This window comes from Malaclemys terrapin, chromosome 22 (assembly GCF_027887155.1).
Source record: "Malaclemys terrapin pileata isolate rMalTer1 chromosome 22, rMalTer1.hap1, whole genome shotgun sequence".
Taxonomy (NCBI): Eukaryota; Metazoa; Chordata; order Testudines; family Emydidae; genus Malaclemys; species Malaclemys terrapin.
This window is the reverse complement of record NC_071526.1, coordinates 4,749,982-4,775,103: the sequence shown is the minus strand read 5'-3', so window position 1 is coordinate 4,775,103 and position 25,122 is coordinate 4,749,982. Positions and strand designations below refer to the sequence as shown.

At 52.0% G+C, this 25,122-nt stretch overlaps 1 protein-coding gene across 1 annotated transcript in view; it reads left to right on the top strand.

Moving 5' to 3' along the window:
• Positions 1 to 23,866, top strand: part of SERINC2 (serine incorporator 2) — a 30,945-nt gene extending 7,079 nt beyond the window's left edge. Inside the window, exons 2-10 of the mRNA XM_054011812.1 lie at positions 8,372 to 8,533; positions 10,470 to 10,657; positions 11,711 to 11,790; positions 17,074 to 17,211; positions 17,663 to 17,832; positions 19,428 to 19,518; positions 20,541 to 20,676; positions 21,132 to 21,344; positions 23,167 to 23,866. Coding sequence (XP_053867787.1) covers positions 8,372 to 8,533; positions 10,470 to 10,657; positions 11,711 to 11,790; positions 17,074 to 17,211; positions 17,663 to 17,832; positions 19,428 to 19,518; positions 20,541 to 20,676; positions 21,132 to 21,344; positions 23,167 to 23,305 — 1,317 coding nt within the window. The 3' untranslated portion in view covers positions 23,306 to 23,866. The remainder of the gene's footprint in view (positions 1 to 8,371; positions 8,534 to 10,469; positions 10,658 to 11,710; positions 11,791 to 17,073; positions 17,212 to 17,662; positions 17,833 to 19,427; positions 19,519 to 20,540; positions 20,677 to 21,131; positions 21,345 to 23,166) is intronic.
• Positions 23,867 to 25,122: the final 1,256 nt, after the last annotated feature.

Here is a 25,122-nt window from a genome sequence, read left to right as displayed (position 1 = left end):
TAGTCATTTTTGTTGCCCTCTGCTGGACTCTTTCCAATTTTTCCACATCCTCCTTGTAATGTGGGGCCCAAAACTGGACACAGTACTCCAGATGAGGCCTCACCAATGTCGAATAGAGGGGAATGATCACGTCCCTCGATCTGCTGGCAATGCTCCTACTTATATAGCCCAAAATGCTGTTCGCCTTTTTGGCAACAAGGGCACACTGTTGACTCGTATCCAGCTTCTCATCCACTGTAATCCCCATGTCCTTTTCTGCAGAACTGCTGCCTAGCCACTCGGTCCCTAGTCTGTAGCAGTGCATGGGATTCTTATGTCCTAAGTGCAGGACTCTGCACTTGTCCTTGTTGAACCTCATCAGATTTCTTTTGGACCAATTCTCTAATTTGTCTAGGTCCCTCTGTATCCTATCCCTACCCTCCAGCGTATCTACCACTCCTCCCAGTTTAGTGTCATTTGTACACTTGCTAGGGTTACCATACGTCCTCTTTTTCCCGGACATGTCCGGCTTTAGGGCAGTCAAACCCCCATCCGGGGGGAATTGCCAAAAAGCCAAACATGTCCGGGAAAATGGCGGCTCTGCTCCTCCCCGACTCTTCGGCTCTGTTTAAGAGCCGGGCTGCCCGCGCGCTACCGGCTTTGGGCAGCCCCCATGCCTCCGGACCCTGCGCCGCCGGAGCCCGGGAGGGGAAGTGCCTGGCTGGGGGCACAGGGTCCGGAGGCAAGGGGGCTGCCCAAAGCCCGAGCACTACCGGCTTCACGGTTTGCCGGGCAGCCTCCAGACCCTGCGCCCCCAGCTGGGCGCTTCCCCTCCCGGGCTCCAGCTGCGCTGGGGAAGCACCGGCTGGGGGCGCAGGGTCTGGGGGCTGCCCGGCAAACCCTGAAGCCGGTAGCTCTGGGGCAGCCCTTTCCCCCTGGCTGGGAGTGGGAGGGAGGAGGGGGCGGAGTTAGGGCGGGGGAGGGGTGGAGTTGGGGCGGGGCTAGGGGTGGGGAAATGGGCGGGGCCAGGGCCCGTGGAGGGTCCTCTTTTTTTATTTATGAGATATGGTAACCCTAACACTTGCTGAAGGTGCAATCCACGCCATCCTCCAGATCATTAATGAAGATATTGAACAAAACTGGCCCCAGGACCGACCCTTGGGGCACTCTGCTTGATACCGGCTGCCAACTAGACATGGAGCCTACTAGAAGACATAGAAGACATAGAATATTAGGGTTGGAAGGGACCTCAGGAGGTCATCTAGTCCAACCCCCTGCTCAAAGCAGGACTAATCCCCAGACAGATTTTTGCCCTAGATCCCTAAATGGCCCCCTCAAGGATTGAACTCACAACCCTGGGTTTAGCAGGCCAATGCTCAAACCACTGAGCTATCCCTCCCCCCCAATGTCATTTCCAGGGAGAGGCATTTCGCTAATGTGAGCTCCTTCTCACTGGCTGGTTATAGGGATCAGTTCAAAAACGTTGTAGGCTCAGGATAGGGTGACCAGATGTCCCATTTTCATAGGGACAGTCCCATTTTGGGGGACTTTTTCTTATATAGGTACCTATTACCCCCCACCCCGTCCCGTTTTTTCACAGTTGCTATCTGGTCACCCTAGCTCAGGATAAACTCTGGCCAACATGTTCCAAATTGACTAACAATTATTGGTGCCCAATTTGATACCTTAAGGATATCTCATTTTCAGAAAATTCTGAGTTCTTGCCCCTTCTAAGGGGTCTTATATCTGGCACTCAAAACCCCTGTTCTTCTGAGAACTGAGACCTTTGTGTGTCTAAGTAAGTAAATTCTCAGTGAGCAGGTGGACTGTATGGTCAAGTGTCGGAAGATCTCTGGCAATATTAGATGATTCTCTGATTTGACGTTTGCATAATTTTTAATTCTGGTGACCTGTGAAGTGCGGCAAAAGTGGGTTTATTCCATTTTTGCTTTTTAATTAGATACAAAAAAAAGTCTGAAAATAGTTTTTTTCCCTTTCTCGTGTGGGTGGGTGGGTTCTGCTTAGTTGTTACGTTAGAAATTCAGATGGCGTCAATCCTGTTTTTCCTGTTACTCTGTAGATGCCTGGGGGATTAGTAGCATTACGTCACAAAGGAAGTGAAACTGTAGCCAGTTCTGTACATCATTAAAAAAAAAAAGACACAAGCCCTAATCTTTCCGTTTTAGGTTGTCCTTATTGATGGAACTATTGATCCTTATTGATGTATGGTCCGGCTATTGTCCCACTTGTGGGCATATCAGGGCTATTTGCTTTGTTACTGTTCCAGGGCCTCGCCTTGGCAGTATCACATGGTGTGACGTTCTGTGCGGGGAACTGATGGGAGGGTGTTACCAGCAGCAGTTATGTTGTAATTCAGTTACACCAATGCTAACATACTGGTTTCCTGACTGTTTTTATCCCCAAATATGGATGTAACATTACTTGGATGTGTCATGCAATCCCTGAGTAAGGTTGTACTGTGCCCACATCACACAGCAGGAGCAGGAGTGTCCACTAGGGTGAAGGGTGGAAAATAGTTTCTCTTCTAGCCCCTTGTTTTCAGAGACTCATAATTCTCCAAAACATGCAGTTTTAGGACTGAAATTTTCCATGGCTAATCTCTGACCAAAAGAGAGTGAGACTAGTCACTTTTGAAGCAGAAAGTGGGAGAAACAATATTTGTGTTACTGTCTTAAAAAAAAACACAACTTTTTTTTAACCCATTTAAACTATAGGAAAACTGGATGACATTTTAAAATTGAAATTTGGCCTGGAAATGGTGAGAAGTAGCATGGTCCAGTGGACAGGGTCTATTCCTGGTTTTCCCACTTGGGCAAATCACTTAATCTCTCTCTGCCTCGATTTCCCAATCTGTAAAAGGGGTATAATACTCAACTTTTTTTTAGCTCTATGGATGATGAGCGCTGTATAAGAGCCATCTGTTAGTATTAGAGTATGGCCTTGATTTGGAAGAAAAGTGGTTTTGATTTGCCAAAGTTATGGGCACTGGGCAAATCATGTATGACGTATACAGGGGAGAGATGTTCCTTAGCCATTTAGGTTGTGAACATGGCCGCGTTTTGGTCTCTGATCTGGGACAGAACTTGACAACCTTAAACACCCTTAACTTCAAAATTACAGTAGTGACTTTTCATTCCTCATACTTGTCTTGATGTTCAGCTCTTGATTATGTCTTAAAAGACAATTGGTGAGGCCTCATCTGGAGTACTGTGTCCAGTTTGGGGCCCCACACTACAAGAAGGATGTGGAAAAATTGGAAAGAGTCCAGCGGAGGGTAACAAAAATGATTAGGGGTCTGGAGCACATGACTTATGAGGAGAGGCTGAGGGAACTGGGATTGTTTAGTCTCCAGAAGAGAAGAATGAGGGGGGATTTGATAGCTGCTTTCAACTACCTGAAGGGGGGTTCCAAAGAGGATGGAGCTCGGCTGTTCTCAGTGGTGGCAGATGACAGAACAAGGAGCAATGGTCTCAAGTTGCAGTGGGGGAGGTCCAGGTTGGATATCAGGAAAAACTATTTCACTAGGAGGGTGGTGAAACACTGGAATGCGTTACCTAGGGAGGTGGTGGAGTCTCCTTCCTTGGAGGTTTTTAAGGCCCGGCTTGACAAAGCCCTGGCTGGGATGATTTAGCTGGGAATTGGTTCTGCTTTGAGCAGGGGATTGGACTAGATGACCTCTTGAGGTCCCTTCCAACTCTGATATTCTATGACAAGGTCATTTTTTGGTTCCCTCGCGTCTCTCAGTAGTTTTGAGCATATGACAGTCAATGAAGGGTGGTACCTTTCTCCTCCATGGTAACTTAATCTTTTCTTCGTGGACATGCTGTCCTAAGAAGGACCTACTGCTCGTGTTAGCTTCCTTTCAGATGGGGTAGTGATCACTGCTTAGGGATTCATAGATAACAGACACTAATGCTTTTTTTTTTTTTTTTTTTAATTTTGCTTTTTTCTTAAATCCTCTTGTCTCTTTCCTACTTTAAAAAACAAACCCTTAGAAAGTTCCTACAAATGAGCCACATTCAGAGAGCAATCAAGTTGCACAATGCAGCATTCAAAAAGCCAGGAAATAGGAAAGTTAACGTAAGGATCAACACGCAACTTTAGCTCTTCCTGTGTGCATGCAGGGTCACACTGCTGGTTTAATGAGGTACTGACCGAGTGACGTGAGGCCTCACCATCCGCTCCAGGAGGCATTTCTCTGTCTAATGTGATTACGCTTGAACATCACTTGGACTGGTTCCAAAGTTTCAGGCACCAATAGGAAGAACCCTGTTGATCTGGGTGAATATTGGAATAGTCACTTCTATATAACGAGACGTTTAAAACTAGGCAGGTAAAGCATGTCTGTAATCTGAAAGGTTGGGTAACGGAGCCCAGCCCAGGTAAGCACAGAAGCGTGCGACCCTGCAAAGAAACTCCAAAGAGGAGAACTTCCTTTCCCAGCCCCGTCAAGCAGCAGCCAGTCTGTCATGCTAGGGGTTCTACAAGTTCGCTTTTGCCCCACAAAAATGCTAAAATTTAAATCAACTTTCAATTCCTGTAACATTCCCCCCATGACTTAACCTCACATGCCCTTTTTTCTGTGTGCAGCTTGTCATATAACGTATACACACACATCTCCGGGAGGCCTCTTCGATTGTGTAACCTGAACAAGACAGTACTTCCACCTCCCACATCACACTAGAGGCTGTCATGCTGTCTGGAGTGGCTCATGACTCTGAGTGCCTACCACAGGACAAAGTGTTAAAAACAGGGCAGACACCCCAAACGAGTGGTGTGTTCTGGAATTAGATTTCACCAAGCCAGTACCCAATGTGATCTCCTGGATTACCACAGCTGTCTTACCATGGAGTCACAGACAGTCCCCTTAGACTCTCGTGTCTAGCTTGTCACCCAGACAAACTGGACTTAGTGATAAATGGTCACTTACCCAAAAAAACACACCAGGTTCAGGTTGCTTTCAGTCCCAAGAGGCCAGTCACTTACCCCCAGATCAGTTGGTGCCCTGGATCTTACACCAAGACAAGGCCTGTAGCCAATCCTGTAATAAACTACCTAAAGGTTTATTAACTAGGAAAAAGGAATACGAGAGTTATTTACAGGTTAAAACAAGCAAACATACACAAACCAACGAGTTCCCATCTAAATCCAAAGAGTGACAGAGTTGTAGTGATCTGTCAATTCAAAGTGTCTTTCAGGGCAGGCCCACGAGTCAGACCTGGAGATCTTTGGTTTCAGGTTAGAGCCTCTGGCCCTTTAGAGTTTAAACAGCCAAAAAGATGAAAAATTTCCCTGTGGCTTTGTTTTTATTTTCTTCATTCAGCTTCCAAGCCGACAGAGGAGCTTCCTTGCAGGTAGCGTTTCCCAGTGCGATAGGGCCGTTAACCAAGCCTTCGTGTGGTGAGGATTCTCTATGGGCCGTTTGATATCAATAGCCCTTCTGGGTGGGCAGGGTGATGATTCCGGTGCCTGAGTTCACAAGTTCAGGGCAAACATTTTTTAAAGTTATCAACCAAAACGTATGTGTTTTCTTATAGCCTGGAATCCAGACATTACAAGGGAGATCAACGCAGGCAGCAATTGACAAGTATTTCACAGAGTCTAAACACTGAATACATTCTTAGGAGACTAATACCTGCTTTGAGCAAAACGAACATACAGGTGACCTGTGCTGGTCTCCAGCTACGAGGTTGTTTGTTCTTAGTGCAGTGGTTCTTAACCTGGGGTGTACGCACCCCCTGGGGGTGCGAGATCCCCTTTCTGGGGGTGCGAGACATGCCAGATTTTTTTAGAAGGTAAATCATCGAAAACACAAATTAAACAAATTAAGTGTGTAATTTTTCATGTATTCTTAATTTTACTGCCAAATTAGAATTATACACCTCTACCTCGATATAACGTGACCCGATATAACACGAATTCGGATATAACTCAGTAAAGCAGCGCCCCGGGGGGTGGGGCTCCACACTCCGGTGGATCAAAACAAGTTCAATATAACGCGGTTTCACCTATAACGCGGTAAGATTTTTTGGCTCCCGAGGACAGCGTTATATCGAGGTAGAGGTGTATATTTATTTTCTCTCTTTCATTCTATAGTTATGATATATGTAGGTTAAAGAACTGACCTACTTCACCGATTTTGGATAAGGGCTGCGAGAACATAGATTTTGAGAACCAAAGGGGGGCAGGCTGCAGTAAAGGTTAAGAATGCCTGCAGCCTGGGCAAGAGCTGGCGTCCGGCCTGCCAGCATCACAGAGTCAGTTTCAGGTATCCTCTCAAGCCAGTATTCAGACTCTGTTTGCTCTGCACTCAGGCCCCGGTGGTGCTGGCAGCCTGGGAATCCAGCGCAGACACGGTCCAAATAGGTGAAAGTAGAAGATTGCAGCCACCAACATTTAAGCCTCATGCAGTGGGGGCAGTATGGCCTGGTGGCTAGGGCACTGTACTGAGACTCGAGGCCTGGGGTCTATCCCTGGCTCTGCCACCGGCCTGCTAGCTGATTGTGGGCAAATCACTTGACAGTTCCGTGCCTCAGTTTCTCCATCTGTAAAATGGAGGTAACGATACTGAACTCTTTGTAAAGCACTTTGGGATCTACAGATGAGAAAAGCTAGGGATAATTATCTATACAAAGCAAATTGCCATGCAGAAGCCCGTTATAGTTTGAGCAGCCAGTGTGGTTGGGAGCAAATGGTAATAGAACTCATAAAGCATGCCCATGCCCAGCTAGGCTGTGTCAGCTCTGGTCTTTCCCACTTGGGGCAGCTCCTGGGGGAGCCCTGGTGTAGCAGGCTGGGAGTCTAGCACTGTTCACCTGCTCGGAGCAGAGTTGGACCACATGGTGGTGAAAACACTGGCAGCTAGTCCACACTAGTGCTTCCATCCTCCGTGCTACCACTAGTGCCCTAAGGCACCCGGGGCCAGACTTTGACCTCATTCTGGTTTAACGCCATTGATTGCAATGGAATTATTGCAATATTTGATCAGCATGAGACCAGCATCAGGTCCAGAGGCTGCAGTGCGCCCAAGGATGGTCTTGTGGTTATGATGCTAGCCAGGGACTGCGGAGTTCTAGGTTCAATTCCTGGCTCTATTACAGACTTGCTGTGTAACCCGGGAAGCAGTTCCTCCGAGAGGAGACTTGGGGGTGGATGCTGAGCTGGACATGAGCTTCCCAGTGCGATGCTGTGGCCAAAAGACTAATGTAATCCTTGGATGCGAGAACAGGACTCTAGAGTGCGAGAAGAGAGGTATTTTACCTCTGTAATTGGCTCTGGTGTGACTGCTGCTCGAACACTGCGTCCAGAACTGGTGCCCACAAGTCAGGAAGGATGTTGATAAACTGGAGAGGGTTCAGAGAAGAGCCGCGAGAACGATTAAAGGATTAGAAAACCTGCCTTACAGTGCTAGACTCAAGGAGCTCCATCTATTTAGCTTAACAAAGAGAAGGTTCAGGGTGACTTGATCATGGTCTATCAGTACCAGCACGAGGAACAAATACTTGATAATGGGCTTTTCAGTTTAGCAAACGTATAACAAGATCCCATGGCTGGAAGCTTCTGTGCCGACTCCGTGGGTGCTCCAGCCCTGGAGCACCCATGGAAAAAAGTTAGTGGGTGCTTTGCACCCACCAGCAGCCAGCTCCCCTTCCTCCACCCTCCCAGCACCTCCCACCCACCACGGTCAGCTGTGCCGCAGAATGCAGGAGGTGCTGGGAGGGAGCGGGAGGAGTGGGGATGAGGTGTGCTCGGGGGAGAGAGCAGAACTGGGTGGGAAGAGGCGGGGCAGGGATGTGGGGGTGGGAAGAGGCAGAGCGGGGGCAGGAAGAGATGGGAGTGGGGGTGGGGCCTTGGGAGAAGGGGTGGAGTGGGGGCGGGGCGTGGGGCTGAGCAGGGGTTGAACACTCCCGGGGAAAGGAGGAAGCCGACACCTGTGGTTGGAAGGTGAATCTAACCAAACCCAGACTGGAAATAAGGTGTAAATTTTTAACCGTTCAGGTAATTAGCCATTGGACGTTTGTGTAAAAGATCTGCTCCGTTCATCCAGGACTGAACTCAGAGCAGTCCTCAGGCCGGTGTGATGCAGGTCAGACTGGCCTTAGAATCTCTCAGCCTGGGCTCTGCCCATCAGCCAAACCTTGTCATACCTGCCTAGCCTGTACCTTCCCCTTTGTATAATGGCCCCTCGCGGTTAGGTTTGGGGCGACAGAGGGAAGCCCTCTTCTTTTAGGCAACCAGGTGCCGTTTCTTCCTGGGGGCAGGGACAGGGGAGTCCAGGTTCTATTCCCGTGGCAGGAAGCGCATCGGCCACGGCACCGGGTACTATCTCTTGTTCTGCGCTGTTTGCTCAGTCTGACTCTTCCATTGCCAGGTGTCATGTCTGTGCGGCTCAGCTCCCTGCCTCCTGTGTGGCTGCTGCCCCTCCACAAGGAACTCCACCATCTCCCGCCTCATCTTCACCTTCTTCCTGTTCCTGGGCACGCTGGTCTCCATTATCATGATCATACCTGGGGTGGAAGAACAGCTACACAAGGTAAGCAGCATTTCCAACATCCTGCCCCACCCCACTGACGTGGGACCTCTGAGCAAAGGCACAAACCAGGAGTGAACTGAGGTTGGGGGGGCTGGTGTCAGAAAACGTAAGGGGGAAAGAGGATTTAAATATTGAAGCCCTCTGACACTGAAGAAAGGAAAAATTATGTTAATACTTAGCACTCAATGTTCCCTTCCCACCGCCCATAGATCCTAATGTGCTTTATAAAGACAGGGTGTTATTAACTCTTCTTTCAAATGGGGAAACTGAGGCACGGTGAGACAACGTGACCTATCACCCAGTTCTCACAACTCACTGTCCATTGGGCCATGCTGCCTCAGTCCCGTCCTGGCATTGTAACTGGCTGAGTAACCAACGGGTCATGAAGACTGAATTAATAGATTTCAGAGTAGCAGCCGTGTTAGTCTGTATCCGCAAAAAGAAGAACAGGAGTACTTGTGGCACCTTAGAGACTAACAAATTTATTAGAGCATAAGCTTTCATGGACTACAGCCCACTTCTTCGGATGCATATAGCTATATGCATATTCCTATATGCATCCAAAGAAGTGGGCTGTAGCCCACAAAAGCTTATGCTCTAATAAATTTGTTAGTCTCTAAGGTGCCACAAGTACTCCTGTTCTTCTTTTTGTGAATTAATAGATTGTCTAAATTATGTTCATCTAATTTGCCCTGTGTTATGCAGCTCTTAGAATGTCACCCTGTAATTCCTGCGTGGAGGCCAATCGCTTGTGGTTAAATGAGGGGATGTATTTCAGGACCACAGCCAGTCTTCAGATGCCGTGGGAAGATTCACCCTTGCTGTTAAAAATGTGCATCTTAACTCACCCTCCCCCCACCGCTAGAAGTGGTCACTCCATATTAAGGCTGAGGCTCATTGGTGGGAGATGATACCCCCACTGCCAGAACTGTCCCTGTCTTGTGGGCTGCACCCTCTAGGGCTGCTGAGCTACACCCTCGCCAGCAGCACGTTGACTAAGTGTTTTCCCCAAAGAGGAACAGTTACGTTTCTGGTGAGAACTTTGTCCCTACAAAGGGACATTGTGAAGCCAGTCAGATTCTGGCTACCAGCCCCCTTTGCCTAAACTTGTAGAGAATTAAAGACCCCTGGCCCTGCAAATAACTCTGCCTCTGCACAGAGCCCGTAAAGGGTTTGCCAGCACAGAGCTGCTTGCAAGACTGGGACCTATTTCCCCTGACAATCCCAGTTAAAAAGGAAAAGCAATTACCTAGCATGGTGGAGTGCCTAGGGTACTGGACTGGGATATGGGAGGAAAGAGTTCATAGAATTTCAGGTTGGAAGGGACCTCATCTAGTCCAACCCCCTCCTCAAAGCAGGACCAATCCCCAACTAAATCCCTAAATGGTCCTCTCAAGGATTGAACTCACAACCCTGGGTTTAGCAGGCCAATGCTCAAACCACTGAGCTATCCCTCCCGCCATTTTATTCCTGTTTCTGCTGTTGGCCTGCTATGTGACCTTGGCCAGGTCACTTCCCCTCCTATCCCTTTGTTTTGCCTATTAGCTCAAGGGATGGATTGACTCTTATTTTGGGGTTGTCCACATGGGGAGTTATTCCAGAATAGCTGTTCCTGATTAACTCAGTTCCAGAATTAGAATGCCTTATTCCAAATCAGCTGAATGCACTTATTTTTTGGAAGTTGGTTAAGCTAATTTGGAGGCACTCATTCTGGAATAAGAGCATCCACACATGCAGTTGTTCTGGAATCATTAATCCACTTCAGATTCACACCTTACTTTATTCTGGGTTAATTTTCATGTGTAGACAAGACCTCTGTATAAATTCAGTGCCTAGCACAGTGGCCCTGATCTTGGTGGAGTCTCTAGGCACTGCTCTGAGAGGATGTTCTGAGGTGCTCACAGAACCGTTTTCTCCCCGTCTCTCCTTGTACCAGCTTCCTGGCTTTTGTGAAGGAGGCAGTTCAAGTCTAGGCATCCAAGGTCGTGTCAACTGCAAGTCCTTCCTGGGTCATAAGTCTGTGTACCGCATGTGCTTTGCAACGGCTGCTTTCTTCTTCCTCTTCGCCTTGATCATGATCTGCGTGAGGAGCAGTAAGGATCCCAGAGCAGCAATTCAGAATGGGTGAGGCTACTGTGACTTCTCGCCTCGCTGATGTTACCAGGAAGCACTTCACTTAAGTCACAATTATTTTAAAATGTCCTTGGCATGTTACGAACGGAGCCACTGATTGTTCGCAATGAAGTCATTCAGAAAAATCTTGTCTGCTTTATGTTGCGGATGCTTTTTCATCTCCCTGGTGGGAATCTGCTGGTTAGTTTTTAAGGCCAGAAAGAGATCATCTGGTCTGACCTCCTGTCTAATGCAGACCACAGAACCTCACCAAGGATTTCCTGCAATGAAGGCAATTAGGATTCACTCCCTTTGTAGGGAAGGATATTGAGTCCAATAACTAGGCAGCGCCCCGGTTTTGCTTTCTGTTTCTCATGCTCTAGCCCAATTGCATTGTTTAGTTTGCAGACCCTGCAGGGGAACTGGTGCAAAGGTAAATCTCGTAATGGTAGGTATGTAACATTTTCTCTCAAAATAAACAAAACACTTTAAATTTTGGCCCTGAACTCCCTGCAGCTCTCCCGGTCGAAGCAGACGTTACTGCAGGGTAATAGCCTCCCGCTGCTAGATAAATACTGCAGTTCTTGCTCATTGAAAGCAGGCGTCACTGATCTATGACTGCTCTGTTCCATAAAATGCTGACTGGAGCTTTAATTATTTTCCCTGGTGAATGCTGGTGCAAGAAAGGAACAGTTCTTCTGTCTAGCATTATTTAATAGCTGTATTCTGATTGGCTGCTGCATGTAAACATTCTGTTTTCCAAGCCAATCACAGAGCAGCTTATGTACAAAAGCAGATTTTTTGTGTTTTTAAAGGTAACTATTTTCCTGACCAGCGAGAAGTGTGACTTATATTTGACTGGAAACAGGGCAGGAAGCCAACACCTGCCATAGATTCTGTGCACTATAAATAGCATGAGTCAACTGCAGTCCTGTTCTCTGGTTCAACGCCAAGTAGCATTAAAGAGCGTCAGTGGGCGTAGGACTCGGCCCAGATGGGGCTCACCAGTTTGCTTCCCTTCCTCGGTCTCAGGTGGCTTTGCTTACCTCTTGTCTTCCCATCCAGGTTTTGGTTCTTCAAATTCCTGATTTTGATTGGAATCACAGTGGGCGCTTTCTATATTCCCAGTGGATTGTTCACGTCAGGTAAAGACCCGTACATGTATAAACCCATCCATGCCTATCCGCATGTTACATGCAACCTCGGCTGTGCCTTAATATAAGTCAGTGCTTACAGACTGCTCCTTGGAGTCTTGAGCAATATCGGGATGTTCTCGGCGAGGTCCCTGGCCTCTCAAGCCCACTTCCCTTGGTGGTCTGCTGGAGCCCAGCTTTGGGTAGCTCAGGGCCTTGGTGCAATGCTGGTTCACGCAGGCCTTACACCTGGGTGGAGGTGAGTGCCCCGGGGTGCCCATTGTAGGACATAAAAGAGCCAGTCATCTCAATTGAATGAGTGTTGTTTCGAATTGGATGTGAGCCCCCCGGGTAACCACACCATAGATACAGGGGTTCTCGGGACAAATTATTTGGTGGCCTCAGAGTGGCTCTCACACTTTTCCCTGAGATACTTAATTAGCTTTAGGAAAAACAAAACAAACAGGCACATATACACGTCCAAATGATTGCAATTTTTTTATTGCTAGCTAGTACGTCTGTTGTGAAAAGTGATATTAACAAACACACAAGTATCACTTTTCGCAGTCGACTTACTCAGCCCCAGCAAGCCTGGGGACAAAGTAGGCCCTGGATGGGGGTCAGGGAAGGCAGCGGGGGCCAGGGGCGATAGGGGTGGGGGAGTGGGTAGCCAGGGGAGGCAGCGGGGGGACAGAGCCTGAAGCTGCATGGCTGGAGCCTGGGGCCTGCCGCCATGGAGCTCCAGAGCCCAGGGCTGGAGCCCGAATCCCCACGACCGGAGCCTGCTGCCCCACCACTCAGGGCTGGAGCCCGAATCCCCACGACCGGAGCCTGCTGCCCCGCCACTCAGGGCTGGAGCCCGAATCCCCACGACTGGAGCCTGCTGCCCCGCCACACAGGGCTGGAGCCCGAATCCCCACGACCGGAGCCTGCTGCCCCGCCACTCAGGGCTGGAGCCCGAATCCCCACGACTGGAGCCTGCTGCCCCGCCACACAGGGCTGGAGCCCGAATCCCCACGACTGGAGCCTGCTGCCCCGCCACACAGGGCTGGAGCCCGAATCCCCACGACCGGAGCCTGCTGCCCCACCACTCAGGGCTGAAGCCCAAAGCCCCACGACCGGAGCCTGCTGCCCCACCACTCAGGGCTGAAGCCCAAAGCCCCACGACCGGAGCCTGCTGCCCCACCACTCAGGGCTGAAGCCCAAAGCCCGAGCCCCACCCCCTCATGGCAAATGGGGAACTCACCGGCTGCCTGGTCCTCCAGTGTTGTGCCCCAGGTATCTGCAGAGGGGGACAGGGCCCAACCCCTGCTGGTGGCCCCAGCAACCAACACTAAAGTAGTGCATCCAGGAGCACCAGGGAGTTGGGGGGGGGGCGCTGTGTGTCCCCTCCCACCCACCCCAATCACAGCCCAAGAACCTGTGGCCACAAGAAAAGCTTTGGTGGCCACGTTTGAAAAATGCTGCCATACAAATAGCTCACAGACACACCGTGTGCTTTGGAAGGTCTGATTTCTGGCAGAACATTTAAAATCTCCCCCCCCTCCCCTGATTTTTGACTGTTAAGAAGTACTACAGCACTTGAGGGTTCTGCTGCTTAGTGCCCTCTGATGCAGGGAAGGGAAAATGCCCATTGCCTGTTGAACTAGGAGCAAGGCAGATAATTTAACTGGCCAGTCACCATCATATTCTTCACTTCCTCTCTGGGCTTGTCGATACACGGAACTTCTCCAGCTTAAAGGTGTGGGTTTAAACCGATTTAATTATACTGGTGCCACATTCTTATTTTGGTTTAAACCAGGCTTATTTCATTTAGTTTAGTTTGATTAGGAACAGGTGTAAATTAAACTGGAACAATAGTGCCCATACATGGATCTGTACCAGTGCAGGATTGTGTGCAGACAAAGCCTTCATCTCTGAGCTGTAGTGAAGCAGTAACTCATGCATGCAAATGGCATCTCAGCTCCACGTACTGCACAGGGGACAGCTCTATTAGCCATCGGCTCCAAAAGTAACACAAGCGGAGCTGAAATGGAGCTGCTGTTTGCTGACCAGCTGGTCAGAGCGTTGTCATGCTCACTGGCACGAAAGAGCGAGAATCACCAACATAGGAACACGGGGAGTGTCCTTACCAAGTTGCCAAACTTTTGAGCAATGCTCACTTCCCCCAGCTGAGGGCAGTGGTGCTTACTAGCTACAGAAGCATGGTATTAATGCCTTATTAACTGCTCATGCGCCCGGCCTGGCATGGATAGGAAAGTCGCTGCTGGTGGGTGTGCACCCTGCTGAGCCAGGATAGGACACAGAAGGGAGATGGCTCTCTCCTTGTGGCTGAGGCGGGTTTTAAGATAGCTTAGTTGACCAACAGCAAGAAGTAACTTATGAAGCAAACCCAGTACTGATGCTGCTGTAATCCAGCCTGGCTGTATTCTGTGTCTCAGCAACTGGTTCTTGTTTGTGTAAGGGCTGGTCTACACAGGGGCGTTAATCCAGAATAAGGTAGGATGTGAATTTGCAGTACTAGAGATATTCTGCTATAGCTGCCTGGGTGGACATTCTGATTCTGGAATAGCTCTTCTGGTCAGTTTCCCTGCGTAGACAAGCCAGAAGAGTTAACAGGTGGAACAACATGGTGTCTTGCAAGATGCACAGCAACTGTAAGCTGGTTGATAAAGTGCGTCCCTTTGCAGCTGCCTTATGGCTGCATGTTCTTGGGCCGGCCCCATTGCACTCCGCCCAAGGCATTCCTGTTTTGCGGACACGGTTATTTGCTCCTGAAGTTGTTACCTAGAGCGCAGCTGCCTTCTGTGGTCGGAGTAAATTTCCCAGCATCCCTCTCTCCGGAGAGAGCAGGGCTTTTATGGCTCCAGATCTTGTTAACAATACCGGCTCATCAGTCTGGTGCAGCAGTTCTCAGTGCTGGGCTTGGAAGCATGGAGAAAGCCCTTCAAGGTGGGAGTGGGGACCAGCTGTGTCCTGAGTATACTTCCTAAACCTCCCCATGTCCCGCTGCTGCCGTGTCTGTTACAGCGCTGTCCTCTGGCCCTGGGCTTGTCATGCACCCTTTCTGTTCATGCTTCATATTACGCTTCTGTGGATGAAGCGTTCATCTATGTTTGAATCCTTTGCAGATGGTCCGGGGGTCACGAAGTTGCTTATAACCATTTACAACAGCTTCTACTGCTGTGCTTATAAGCCTTTGTAATACACCCTCACTCCTGTCTGCAACATGCTGTAAAATCTATTGACCCATCGTCAGTGTGGCCCAGTTTCCTAGGTAGTGGCCACGGATGGGAATAGTCCGAGTGCTGCGAGAGGGATGTGATGGGAGTGGGGAGGCACCGGGGGAGCTTTCCGTGTCCCCGTGGGATTGCACATGCCCCCTCCACGATGGGTGCGATCGCTTCGGAGCCGACTGAGCAAGGAGGCGTGTGGAGAACGTACCCAGAGTCCGTAGTGACCCTCCCCCAAGGCAGCTGTGCTACAGCGATTGCTTTCAAGGAAGATGGATGATTTTCACTCTTCCAGTAAACGTGAATTTGTTTGCCCGTTATATTAGCTGGAGTTGTTCGCATTGTGAATCAGCAAGTGATGACGTACGTGAGTGTGATAGAAATATAAAAACAAACCCCTCCATTAGCCGGGGCGGGGACAGAACATCCATTAGTCCCGCCACAGGAAATTATCTCCCATTTCTCTGCCAAAGCAAAATTCCCATTTGGGGAAAAAAAATCTAACTAGCCCCTGGCACAGCCTCCGCCTTTGGGAGCAGACTGGGAGGTAATAGGGTCAGTGCTCTGTGTCTGATCACATGGGCACGCTGGCAGCAGAGCGACAGAAGAAAATAACTCTCCAGGACAGAAGGGTTCATGTGTTTCCCAATCTGGTTCATCCGTGCGGTTAGCGTGCTTGTGCTTGGCTGTGAAAGGAACCAGGGAGGGCGAGAGCTCCATTAACTGGAATAATGCGGCCTGGTGCGGGATCCTTGGGGTCCCAGCCTGGCTTTCTGGTGCAGGGGCGGGGGTGGCTGTCTCTAGTGCGGTCTCAGACGAGGGTAATTGATTGTTACAGTGACTCTGTCGCTGGGCTGTTTGATCTCGGACTGGCAGACCGGTCTGTCTATTGCTGGGTGCTCATTGAAGAGGCTGCCAAAGGTGGCATCCGGAGCATTGGATGGAGGCTCTTCCGGTAGCAAGTGGTAAAAATCCAGCTGACCAGAATGGAGAGGGAGCGCGAGCTGCTCTCTAGCCCGAGACACTGGTGGTTTGACTCTCCCTTGGTTGGTGAGTTCAGATTACAGGTCAACAGGTTCACAAATTCAAGCTAGTTCTTCAAACCCCAGAACAGCAGTGTGAGGCATTGCCCAGTCCTGCAGCTCCCCCAGGTTGGTCCCATCCTCCCCGACCCTGCCACATCTCTTTGCTGGGCCCAGATCTTATTTGGTTTTGCTGATTAACCCAGGTCTTTACAGGCATTAATCGCCTTGCCCCAACACTCCCTGAATGTTTGTTCTTGGGGCAGGGACCGTCTTTCTTTTCTGTTTGTACAGCGCCTAGCACAGCGGGTCCCTGCTCTGTGACCGGAGCTCATAGGCTCCAGTGCAATACAAATAATAACTAATGCTCTAAGCTGAGCCCTAGGATAACCCACAGATATCTGGGGAGGGCCAAGCTAGCCTCGTTAGATGTGTAATTGCCTGCTAATGGGGTAAAAGCGGGTATGGGCTTATCTCCACCCAGGCGAAGCTGTGGCCTTCACTCAGGTTAGCTAAGTCTGGTTAAAATGGCAGTGATGACCTGGAAACTCTGCTTTTAACTCAGGATAGCAGCATGAGTTCAGCTCTGGCTCCCACGTAGGCTTTAACCTGTGCTACAAGCCAAGTTGCAGTGTCTTCCCTGCCGTTTTAAACCCCCGTTAAGAGCACACCTCTTCTGTAGTTTAGCCAAGGACCCAGCATGCGGGGTGGGGGCTGAGGGAGAAGAGAAGCTGGCCTAAAGCCTGACGAATCTTAAGCACTCCCTTCTGCAATGGGAACCTTCCCTTGTATCCCAGAGGATGTCCATAGTCTCTCCTTGGAGCTGCTCTCAGTGCAGAGATCATCTCGGTAGGATGCACTGTGGACTTGCATCACTGACACGCATGAGCTGGTGTCTCCTCAGCAAGCACAGTGCTTGGGCAGAGAAGCTAGGAAGAAGTCTCTTCTATTGGCTTCATCCCCAAGGGACTCATTGGTATTATCAAGAACTTATAACAATTCCCAGCATTAACTCCTTTCTCTCTTTCTCCCCACTCCAGTGTGGTTCTATTTCGGCGTGGTGGGGTCCTTCCTCTTCATCCTCATCCAGCTCGTCCTCCTGATTGACTTTGCCCACTCCTGGAGTCAGATCTGGCTTCGTAATGCGAATGAAGGCAACGCCAAGGGCTGGTATGCAGGTCTGTACGGAGCCTATTCGGATCCATCCACCCACGGAGATTCCTGTCTCTTCGTGAAATGGGACAGATAAGTTGATGGGGCCCCTTTAGTGTTAAAATCCAATCAGCCTAAAAGTTGGGTGAGACCCTGCTCCTGCCCGTTGTGGTGGCTTAAGGATCACGTTTCCCTGCCGGTAGCGTTTCTCTTCCCTACAGCTGTGGGACTGTGCAGAAAGACCGGGAAAGTGACCACACACAAGCTACAAAAACAGACTAACCCCTTCCTGTAAGTTCTAGGGATCTCGGGTAACCAATAGCAGGTCAAAACTTCACAGGGCGCGTGAAACCCGTGCAGGGCGCGTGAAACCCAGGCAGGGCGTGTGACGTTGAACTCTGAGCCCAGCCAGGTTCTGCCCCCCTGTGCAGGCCCCCAGCGAGCGCTGCACCCAGTTCCATCCTCTCTCCTCCCCAGCCCTCTTCATCTTCACCTTCATCTTCTACGCGGTCTCCCTCGCGGCCGTGGTGCTGCTGTACGTCTACTACACCAAGCCTGACGGTTGCACGGAGAACAAGGTGCTGATCAGCCTCAACCTGATCTTCTGCGTCATCGCCTCTGTTGTGTCCGTCCTGCCCAAGATCCAGGTGAGGGGGGAACCGGGCGGCTGTTGGAAGCCTGGGGCTGCACAGGCTGCTCCGCCCCCTGCAGCTCGCACGCCATCTGGTGGCTGAGCAGGGAACAGCGGTTGAGCTGCACGCATGGGTTTGGCGCAACGGCAGGCCCAGTTCGTAATGGCGATGAGTTACTGATGCCGAAGTCGGTACAGCCCAGCCTCTGTGAAACAAAAGCCCCTCGTCTGACATGGAGACAGCCCCAGCTCTGGCCTGCTTTCAGATAACACCTCCCCTGACTTCGCTCTTGGGGGAGAACCCCATTTCGGATAACAGAGCCCCTCAGTCCTGCCAAGCCAGCCAGCCACTGTCTGCAATCGGAGCTAGTCAGCACGCTCTGCAGCCTGCATTCGTGGTGGGCGGTGGAGCCAGCTTCTCCGATTACCCCCCTCCCCCCAGGGGGGCCAGCACCCGTCTCTGCTGGCTTGGCCGAAGTGATGGACTCTTGGAAGCAGAGTTAATATTCAAGCAATGGTCTGCAGCAAGGCTGCTCAGATCATGGCTCAAAAGCTGTGTGTGGCCATATAGAGCGTCTCAGCGTGTGCTGGGCTCCCTGCACTCTGCCTGTGTCTGTCACGCTCTGTGCTGCCTGATATGGGGAGTGCAGAGCGACTGGGGCCCTGCTGTGGGATCCGCTCGTTCCTTGCAGCTGCCAGGAGAAGGGGAAGAGGAGAAGGGAACTTCTGCTCCTCCTGGCATCCGGCTTGGTGAGATGGGGAAGGGTGGAGATGCTCTAGGGTGACCAGACAGCAAGTGTGAAAATCGGGACGGGGGTGGGGGGTAATAGGAACCTATATAAGAAAAAGACCCCAAAATTGGGTCTGTCCCTATAAAATCGGGACATCTGGTGATGCTCTGAGGCTGTGCCATAGGCTGGCATTGCTCGGCAACACTGGGCCAGCCTCCCAGATTGCTGAGCGGAGGTCACCTGGCGCGCAGCACTGAGGACCCCTGGCTTGCAGTGTCATCAGGATTGGGCGGGGACGTCTCGCAGGATTGTCTGATGCTTCCAATAACCCGGCACAAAATTAACCTGCGGAGTTTGCTGCCACAAGACCTCACTGAGGCCAAGCGCCTAGCAGGATTCAGAATGGGGTTAGCCATGTCTATGAATGATGAGCGTATCGACAGTTACACTACGTAGGGGTATAAAGCCTTCTGCCTCAGGGCATAGGCCAACCACTGACTGTTTGGGGTCAGGAAGAAACTTCCTTTGGGCAGGTTATCCCAGAACTGCTTCTGCAGGGTTCCTTCACCTCCCTCTGAAGCATCTGGTGCTTTCCGTTCAGACTTGCTGGGCTTGAAATCGGTGGCTTGTCTGGGACAGGGGGCTAGTCCGGTCGCTCGGGGTCTGTTGGGCAGGGTCAGGCTAGCCCTAGCTGTGCCGGGGCACACTCAGCAGCAGTCCTGGGAGGAAGGTGCCTCTTGCTGGCATTGCCCTGGGCTGGGCTGGCAGGGCCTGGTGCTTTGCCAGGGCTGGCGGTGATGCTGCCTGCTGGGCTGAGCCGGGTGGTTGGTTGTGCTGGGGACGGTGCCGACTTTGAGTGACCTGCTCATTGCCTTTGCAGGATGCTCAGCCTCACTCCGGCCTGCTGCAGGCCTCCATCATCACCCTCTACACCCTGTTCATCACCTGGTCAGCCCTGGCCAACGTACCAAGTAAGTGCCGCTGGCGCTCGAGGGCGTTCGGCCGGTGTCTCGAGGGTGAATCACGCGAACCCTGCCTCAGCCTCTGGGGAGACCTGCCCGTGGAGCTCGGCAACCCGGCTTCTCTGACGAGCAGGGCGCGGTAGGGTGCGAAGGAGCAGGTGACTGGCCAGCACAGGCTGCAGGTGGCCTTGGAGCAGCCTGGGATGGCACGCACCCATCCAGGAAGGCTAATGCAGGGGGTGTCTGTCTCCTAACCCCTCTGACCAGGGCCTCTCCCTGCTCACTCCCCTCTCCCAATGACTACGTGACCTTTTACTATCTGGCGTCCAGTTGGCTTCATTGCCCCTCATGCACTGAGCTCCCCTCGCTGGCGATTGTTGCCGGTTACAAACTAGAACCAAAGCCGGCGAGTCCCAGGAGCTGTAGCTGCTGCTCAGGGCCGACCCTTTCCAGCCCTGCAGCGGGTGAGTTGTAGCGAGAGGCTCCACTGGCTGGGTAGTGTGATGCATGCCCAGATCCAACCCAGCCCAGTGGGTGTAGGGTGTGCGCCAGTCCAGGGCTCGTGTGTGTGCCTTTGAGTGGGTGGAAATTGTCAGTTACATGAGGATCGTTGCCCGCATTCCAGCGCGTGAAGGGGGTCTCAGCTTCGGAGGTCGGGGTCGTTCAGTATTGTCGGGCATTCACCTTCAGGTCTGTATTGGAAAGCAGACTGGGGTTGGGGTGGGGGAAGGGACACAGGTCTCTGTCAAATAAGCGGGGTGCAGCGCACACCAAATACCTTTGCAATTGGCTCTCACCTCGAACTTTGCTAGCAACCGCCGCAGGGGTCCCCGAGCTGGTCAGTGCATTACCCCGACCCCCTCTCCTGCCAGGGCCGGGTTTGCTGGGATGGTGGGAGGAGGAGCAGGGAGTTACTGCGCTGTGCCTTTTCTCCGGTCTCCAGGGCCACCTGCCAGAGCCGCAGTCCCCTGCAGGCCCGAGTGGGTGGAAAGGGTCTTGCTGCTTATGCTGGCTTTTGAATTCCTTTTCAGACAAGTACTGTAACCCCACGCTCCTGGTGAGGAACAGCACCGCTGGCCTCGTGGCTGACGGGCAGGTGACTCAGTGGTGGGATGCCCCGAGCATTGTGGGATTGGTCATCTTCCTCCTGTGCACACTCTTCATCAGGTGAGGGCTGAGGCTGCTGCAGCTCTCCTGCCATGGCCGACGGGGAGTGTGTCTGCCCGAGTCTCTGCGCCGGGCGGGGAGCCCCCCTGGCTCCTTCTCGTCCTGTCCCCTGCCGCGGAGCAGCCAGAGCAGGGGGTCTCCGGAAGTTGGCGTGAGGCGTTCTAGCAGTGCCGGCCTGGGAGCTCCAGGGCAGCGCCCCCCACACAGGGCTTTCTCCTGAGCATCGTGCAGCCCGGGCTAGACAGAGACGTCCCCTGAGCGAGATGTAACTGAGGGCAGAGCCTGGCCTGCTGTGGTATTTGGCTAACGACCCCGTTCATTGTGAGTGAGCCAGAGGGGTGAACGAGGAGGGGAGGGGAACTCCCCCGCAGACATCATCCAAAGCCAGCAGGAGTATAGAGCTTCTGAGCCTCTCTGCAGTGGATTTAACTTCTCCCTGATGTCTCTGCTCTCAGCGTCCGCTCCTCAGACCACAGCCAAGTGAACAAGATGATGCTGACTGAGGAAAGCCCGGCCATGCTGAGTGGCGGGGACCCGGGCGTGGAAGATGGGGCGCGGCGGGCCTATGACAACGAGCAGGACGGCGTGGCCTACAACTACACCTTCTTCCACATCTGCCTCTTCCTGGCCTCCCTCTACATCATGATGACGCTCACAAACTGGTACAGGTAGGAGCTCCCCACCGTCGCCCTCTGAGTCCGCACTGGGGTCCCGCTGCGAGTGCCAAGAGCCAGTGCTTCTGGTTGGGGGCTGCAGGGCAGAGAAGGGGGCGACGCCTTCATGGGATCAGGCTTTCCTGGCAGCCCAGCGTAGTGCCTCAGCAGTGACTGGCTGTGCGGAGGCGTTTCCACCGTGATTTGGGGTGGAGGGAGCAGTCTGTGGAGTCTCTGTGTCCCCAGCCCATGGTTTGACTGCTGTTCTCCCTCCTGCTCAGACAGGGCTAAGGAAGCATCAGACCCCTGATTACTGCTTACAGGAAAGGCTAGGCCTGCATTGAGGCAACGGGGTTATCCTTGAAGCACTTCAATCTCCTCGTGTTCTGGGATTGATGGGTTGGTGGGTGAGGCGCTGGGCTGGAAATCAGGGAACCTGGGGTCTATTCCTGGATCTGCGTTGCAAGAAAAATGCTTCATTGCTCCGTGCCTCGGTTTCCCCATCAAACAGCGATGATGTCACTGAGTCACCTTTGATTTCAAGGGCAAGGGAAGGCTCCCCCAGACGCAATCTGTGTTGTAAACGTGCCGCTGAGCCCACAGCGCAGATACTGAGAGGCACAGGGACAAACACTCCCAAAACAACCATAGCAAGAGATCTCTGAAGGCGAAATTCATGCCAGGCAGAGCCCTGTGAGGCTCCAGCAGGACTTGAGTGGTGCATAGGCCTTGCACTGGTCCTCTGCCCCGGGAGAGTTTCCCCCTGGCTGGCTACCGAGCTGGTAATACGGCCCAAGGCTCCATGCCTTTCCCCATCCTGTCCCTGCCACTCCGGCGAGAGGCAGATGAGTATTAGGCGTTCTTGGCCTGGTGTGACTGACAGCTTTCCCAGCCAATCAGCAAGCCCTAGCTGCGTGCAGTCTCCCAAGCGACTCTGTGGCTCTGCTCTGAACGTGGAGTTTCTGGGCTGGCTCGCTGGGGGCATGCGGCCACGGCAGGCTCCCCCCTCTCCCCCCCCCACACACTGCGCTGCCACGAGAGCAGGGTTGCCTTGGTAACCAGTGCAGAGCAGCTGCAGCAGCCGTGCAGGCTGGGTCCCCTTGGAGGTGTCCTCAGCTGAACTCTGCCAGGCACGCGAGCGGGGAACTTGCAATGGAGCCTGACCTCTGGTGAGAGTCCTGGGGGGGGGGGGGGGGGAGGGGGGCTCTGCAGGCTCCCGGGTAAGTCAGGATGATCTGGCTGTTGGAGACTCTAACTGGGACCCCAAGATGTGTCTGTCGCTGCCCCCGTCCTGCCCCTCCCCTCTCTCTCTCTCCTTCGCTATTGATAAAGCTGCAGTCACTCAGGCACTTCTCGGGTCCCTGCTCCGGCAGCCCTTCGCTGACAGTCTGTCTTGCCAATGCACGCGTCAGAGTGAACCCCCGTTCGCTCCCCAGCAGCTGTGCGGGTCCAGCGTGCTCTCCCCAGCTGGGCCCGGGTCCGGCTCTCGCTGTCCATGGGGCAGCAAGGGCAAGTGGGGGCAGGCGGTTTCAATTGGCAGTAACGCGGGCTGGTGTGGAGTGACCAGGGAAGCACCGGTTTAACTAAAGGTGTGAATTTAAACGGGTGCAGTCCCAGTTAAGGGAATCCCCCACGCTCCTTGCCCCATGCATGACTGACCCCTACAGTCAACTTATCCACTTGGGTACAGGGCTTCAGTTCCTTACTTCTCTCCCAGCTACAGAGCTGGGCACGGGCAGGGGAATGGGCAGGAAATACCAGCTGGAACTAGACTACCCGGTACGTTGCAGTGCCCCGATTTCACCTGACTGTGGGGGGCTTATGTTTGGTGTTTCAGGCCCGATGAAGGTTCCCAGACGATGACGAGTCCATGGACTGCAGTCTGGGTGAAGATCTCGTCCAGCTGGGCTGGTCTCCTCCTCTATCTCTGGACCTTAGTGGCCCCCATCCTACTCCCTGGCCGGGAGTTCAGCTGAAAAGGACATGCAGACAACCATGGTCCAAACCTGCTGGACAGCTCGGACTCTCCAAGCCAAGGAGCCCTGTTGCCAAAGGCCTGTCCCTGTCCCTATCCCTGTCCCTAGAGCTGGGTTTGGTGCTCATGGTGGGGAAAGTCCTAGGATGGACCCTGGATTCCTGTTTCTGCACCAAGACCAGTTCCTTGGAATTGTGCCTTTCTTTGTTTATTGTTTTAAAAGGGAAAAAGTGCCAAGCAGGGAAAGTCTGTAGCTTGTGGGTGAAGTCGGAAGTGTCGGAGGAAATGTTGCTGGGTTTATGGGTTGTTTTGGGGTTTGTTTTACTATTGTAGATCTCCAAGTTTGTCTGGTGTTTCAGCGTGGCCTCCGGGCTGCTCTTTTGCAAGGAGGCAGTTGAATCACCTTTGAGAAGGTTTGTTTTTAAGCGGATGCTTGTACAATGCATTCTTTGACTCGTGTTACCCAGGGGGCATTTTGTATAATTCTTACACAGCCCATTTTAGCATGTACCTATCTATGGACCTACAAAGATTTAAATAAATAGCCAGAATTCAGTATCAATTGGCATTGGTTGAGTATCAGCCACCCCTGTGTAATCAGTGGTCGGCCCCAGGGAATATTCTAACTTCATAAACCAGCTTTCAATAGATCAAACCGTCTCACGGTTACAAGTCTCCAGGCATGTGGCTGAGGAACAGTTACAGCCAATTGCAGCCTCGGAAACAGAATGGAAACCTTTCACAAATTACACTTGACTCACACCGTCCAGTCTCCACACAGGCCCCTCCCATGAGCAGTCAATGCACTCTGTAGCCCCTCCCTCCAAATTGTTCTTCCCTGAAGCCCGGACTCCAAACTGACAGCAATGGGCGCTGGCCAGAGGCCGCCGCGGGGAATTCTGTGACGCTCACAAGCGATTGCCTTGGAGAACAAGAATGGTATTTGTGATATAGGTGTCATTCTGAAACCTCCTTGCCACAGGGTCCTCTCTGCTGCTCACGTTACCCCATATGTAGTTTGCCCTGCACAGGTTATACAAGGACAAAGGAGGGTGAAATGACATGCTGAAATCCATCCAAATCTCTCCTCATTAGTGGTCTAAGATGAGACGCTTCAACAGAACCAGGAGCAGAAATGAAAATGGTTGGGCTGTGACTGAAAGAGCCTTGCCTGCCTCTTCAGCCCCTGGCACCCTAAGGCCCCGATCCTGTAACTGGATCCATGTAGGAGCAACCTACACCCTATGTGGTGCTCCAATGGGAATCCATGAAGGTGCCAGGGTCTGCCCTCTCTGGCTGTTCGTAGGATTGGGGCCTAAATCCTGGTTCCTGTGGCCTGTGAGGACAGGTTTTCCTTTTGGCTGGGAAACGTCTTCGCTTGTTTGTTTTGTTTTTAAAAAAGGGAGATTGTGCTACCAATAAAAGACTTTTTTTGGCAAATCCCTTTGTCCGGCAGCGCGGGATGTGCACGGTACTGTCAGTGCCCAGGGAGCTCTAGAGTAGGCAGAATGTCCAAACAAAGTCCCCACAGAAAAACTGACACTAAGGTCACAATGGGCACAGGTAGCAGCCGGCTGTGTTATGCAGGCAAATGTAGGTGAGGTCAGTGTGGCTGGAATGCTTTGTGCAGCAGGTGAGTTCTCGGGAGGCAGGAGAGGTGCTGTGGGCCTTTTGATAGCTCAGTAGTAGAACTGGGTGGGAAAGAGTTTAGAAATGTCTCCTCTTTAGCACTGAGACCTTTCACTATTGTTTGACAGGAGGGTGGTGGGCAGAGAGAGGGAAGAAGCTCACACCCCGGAAAAGCCAATCACCTGCTGG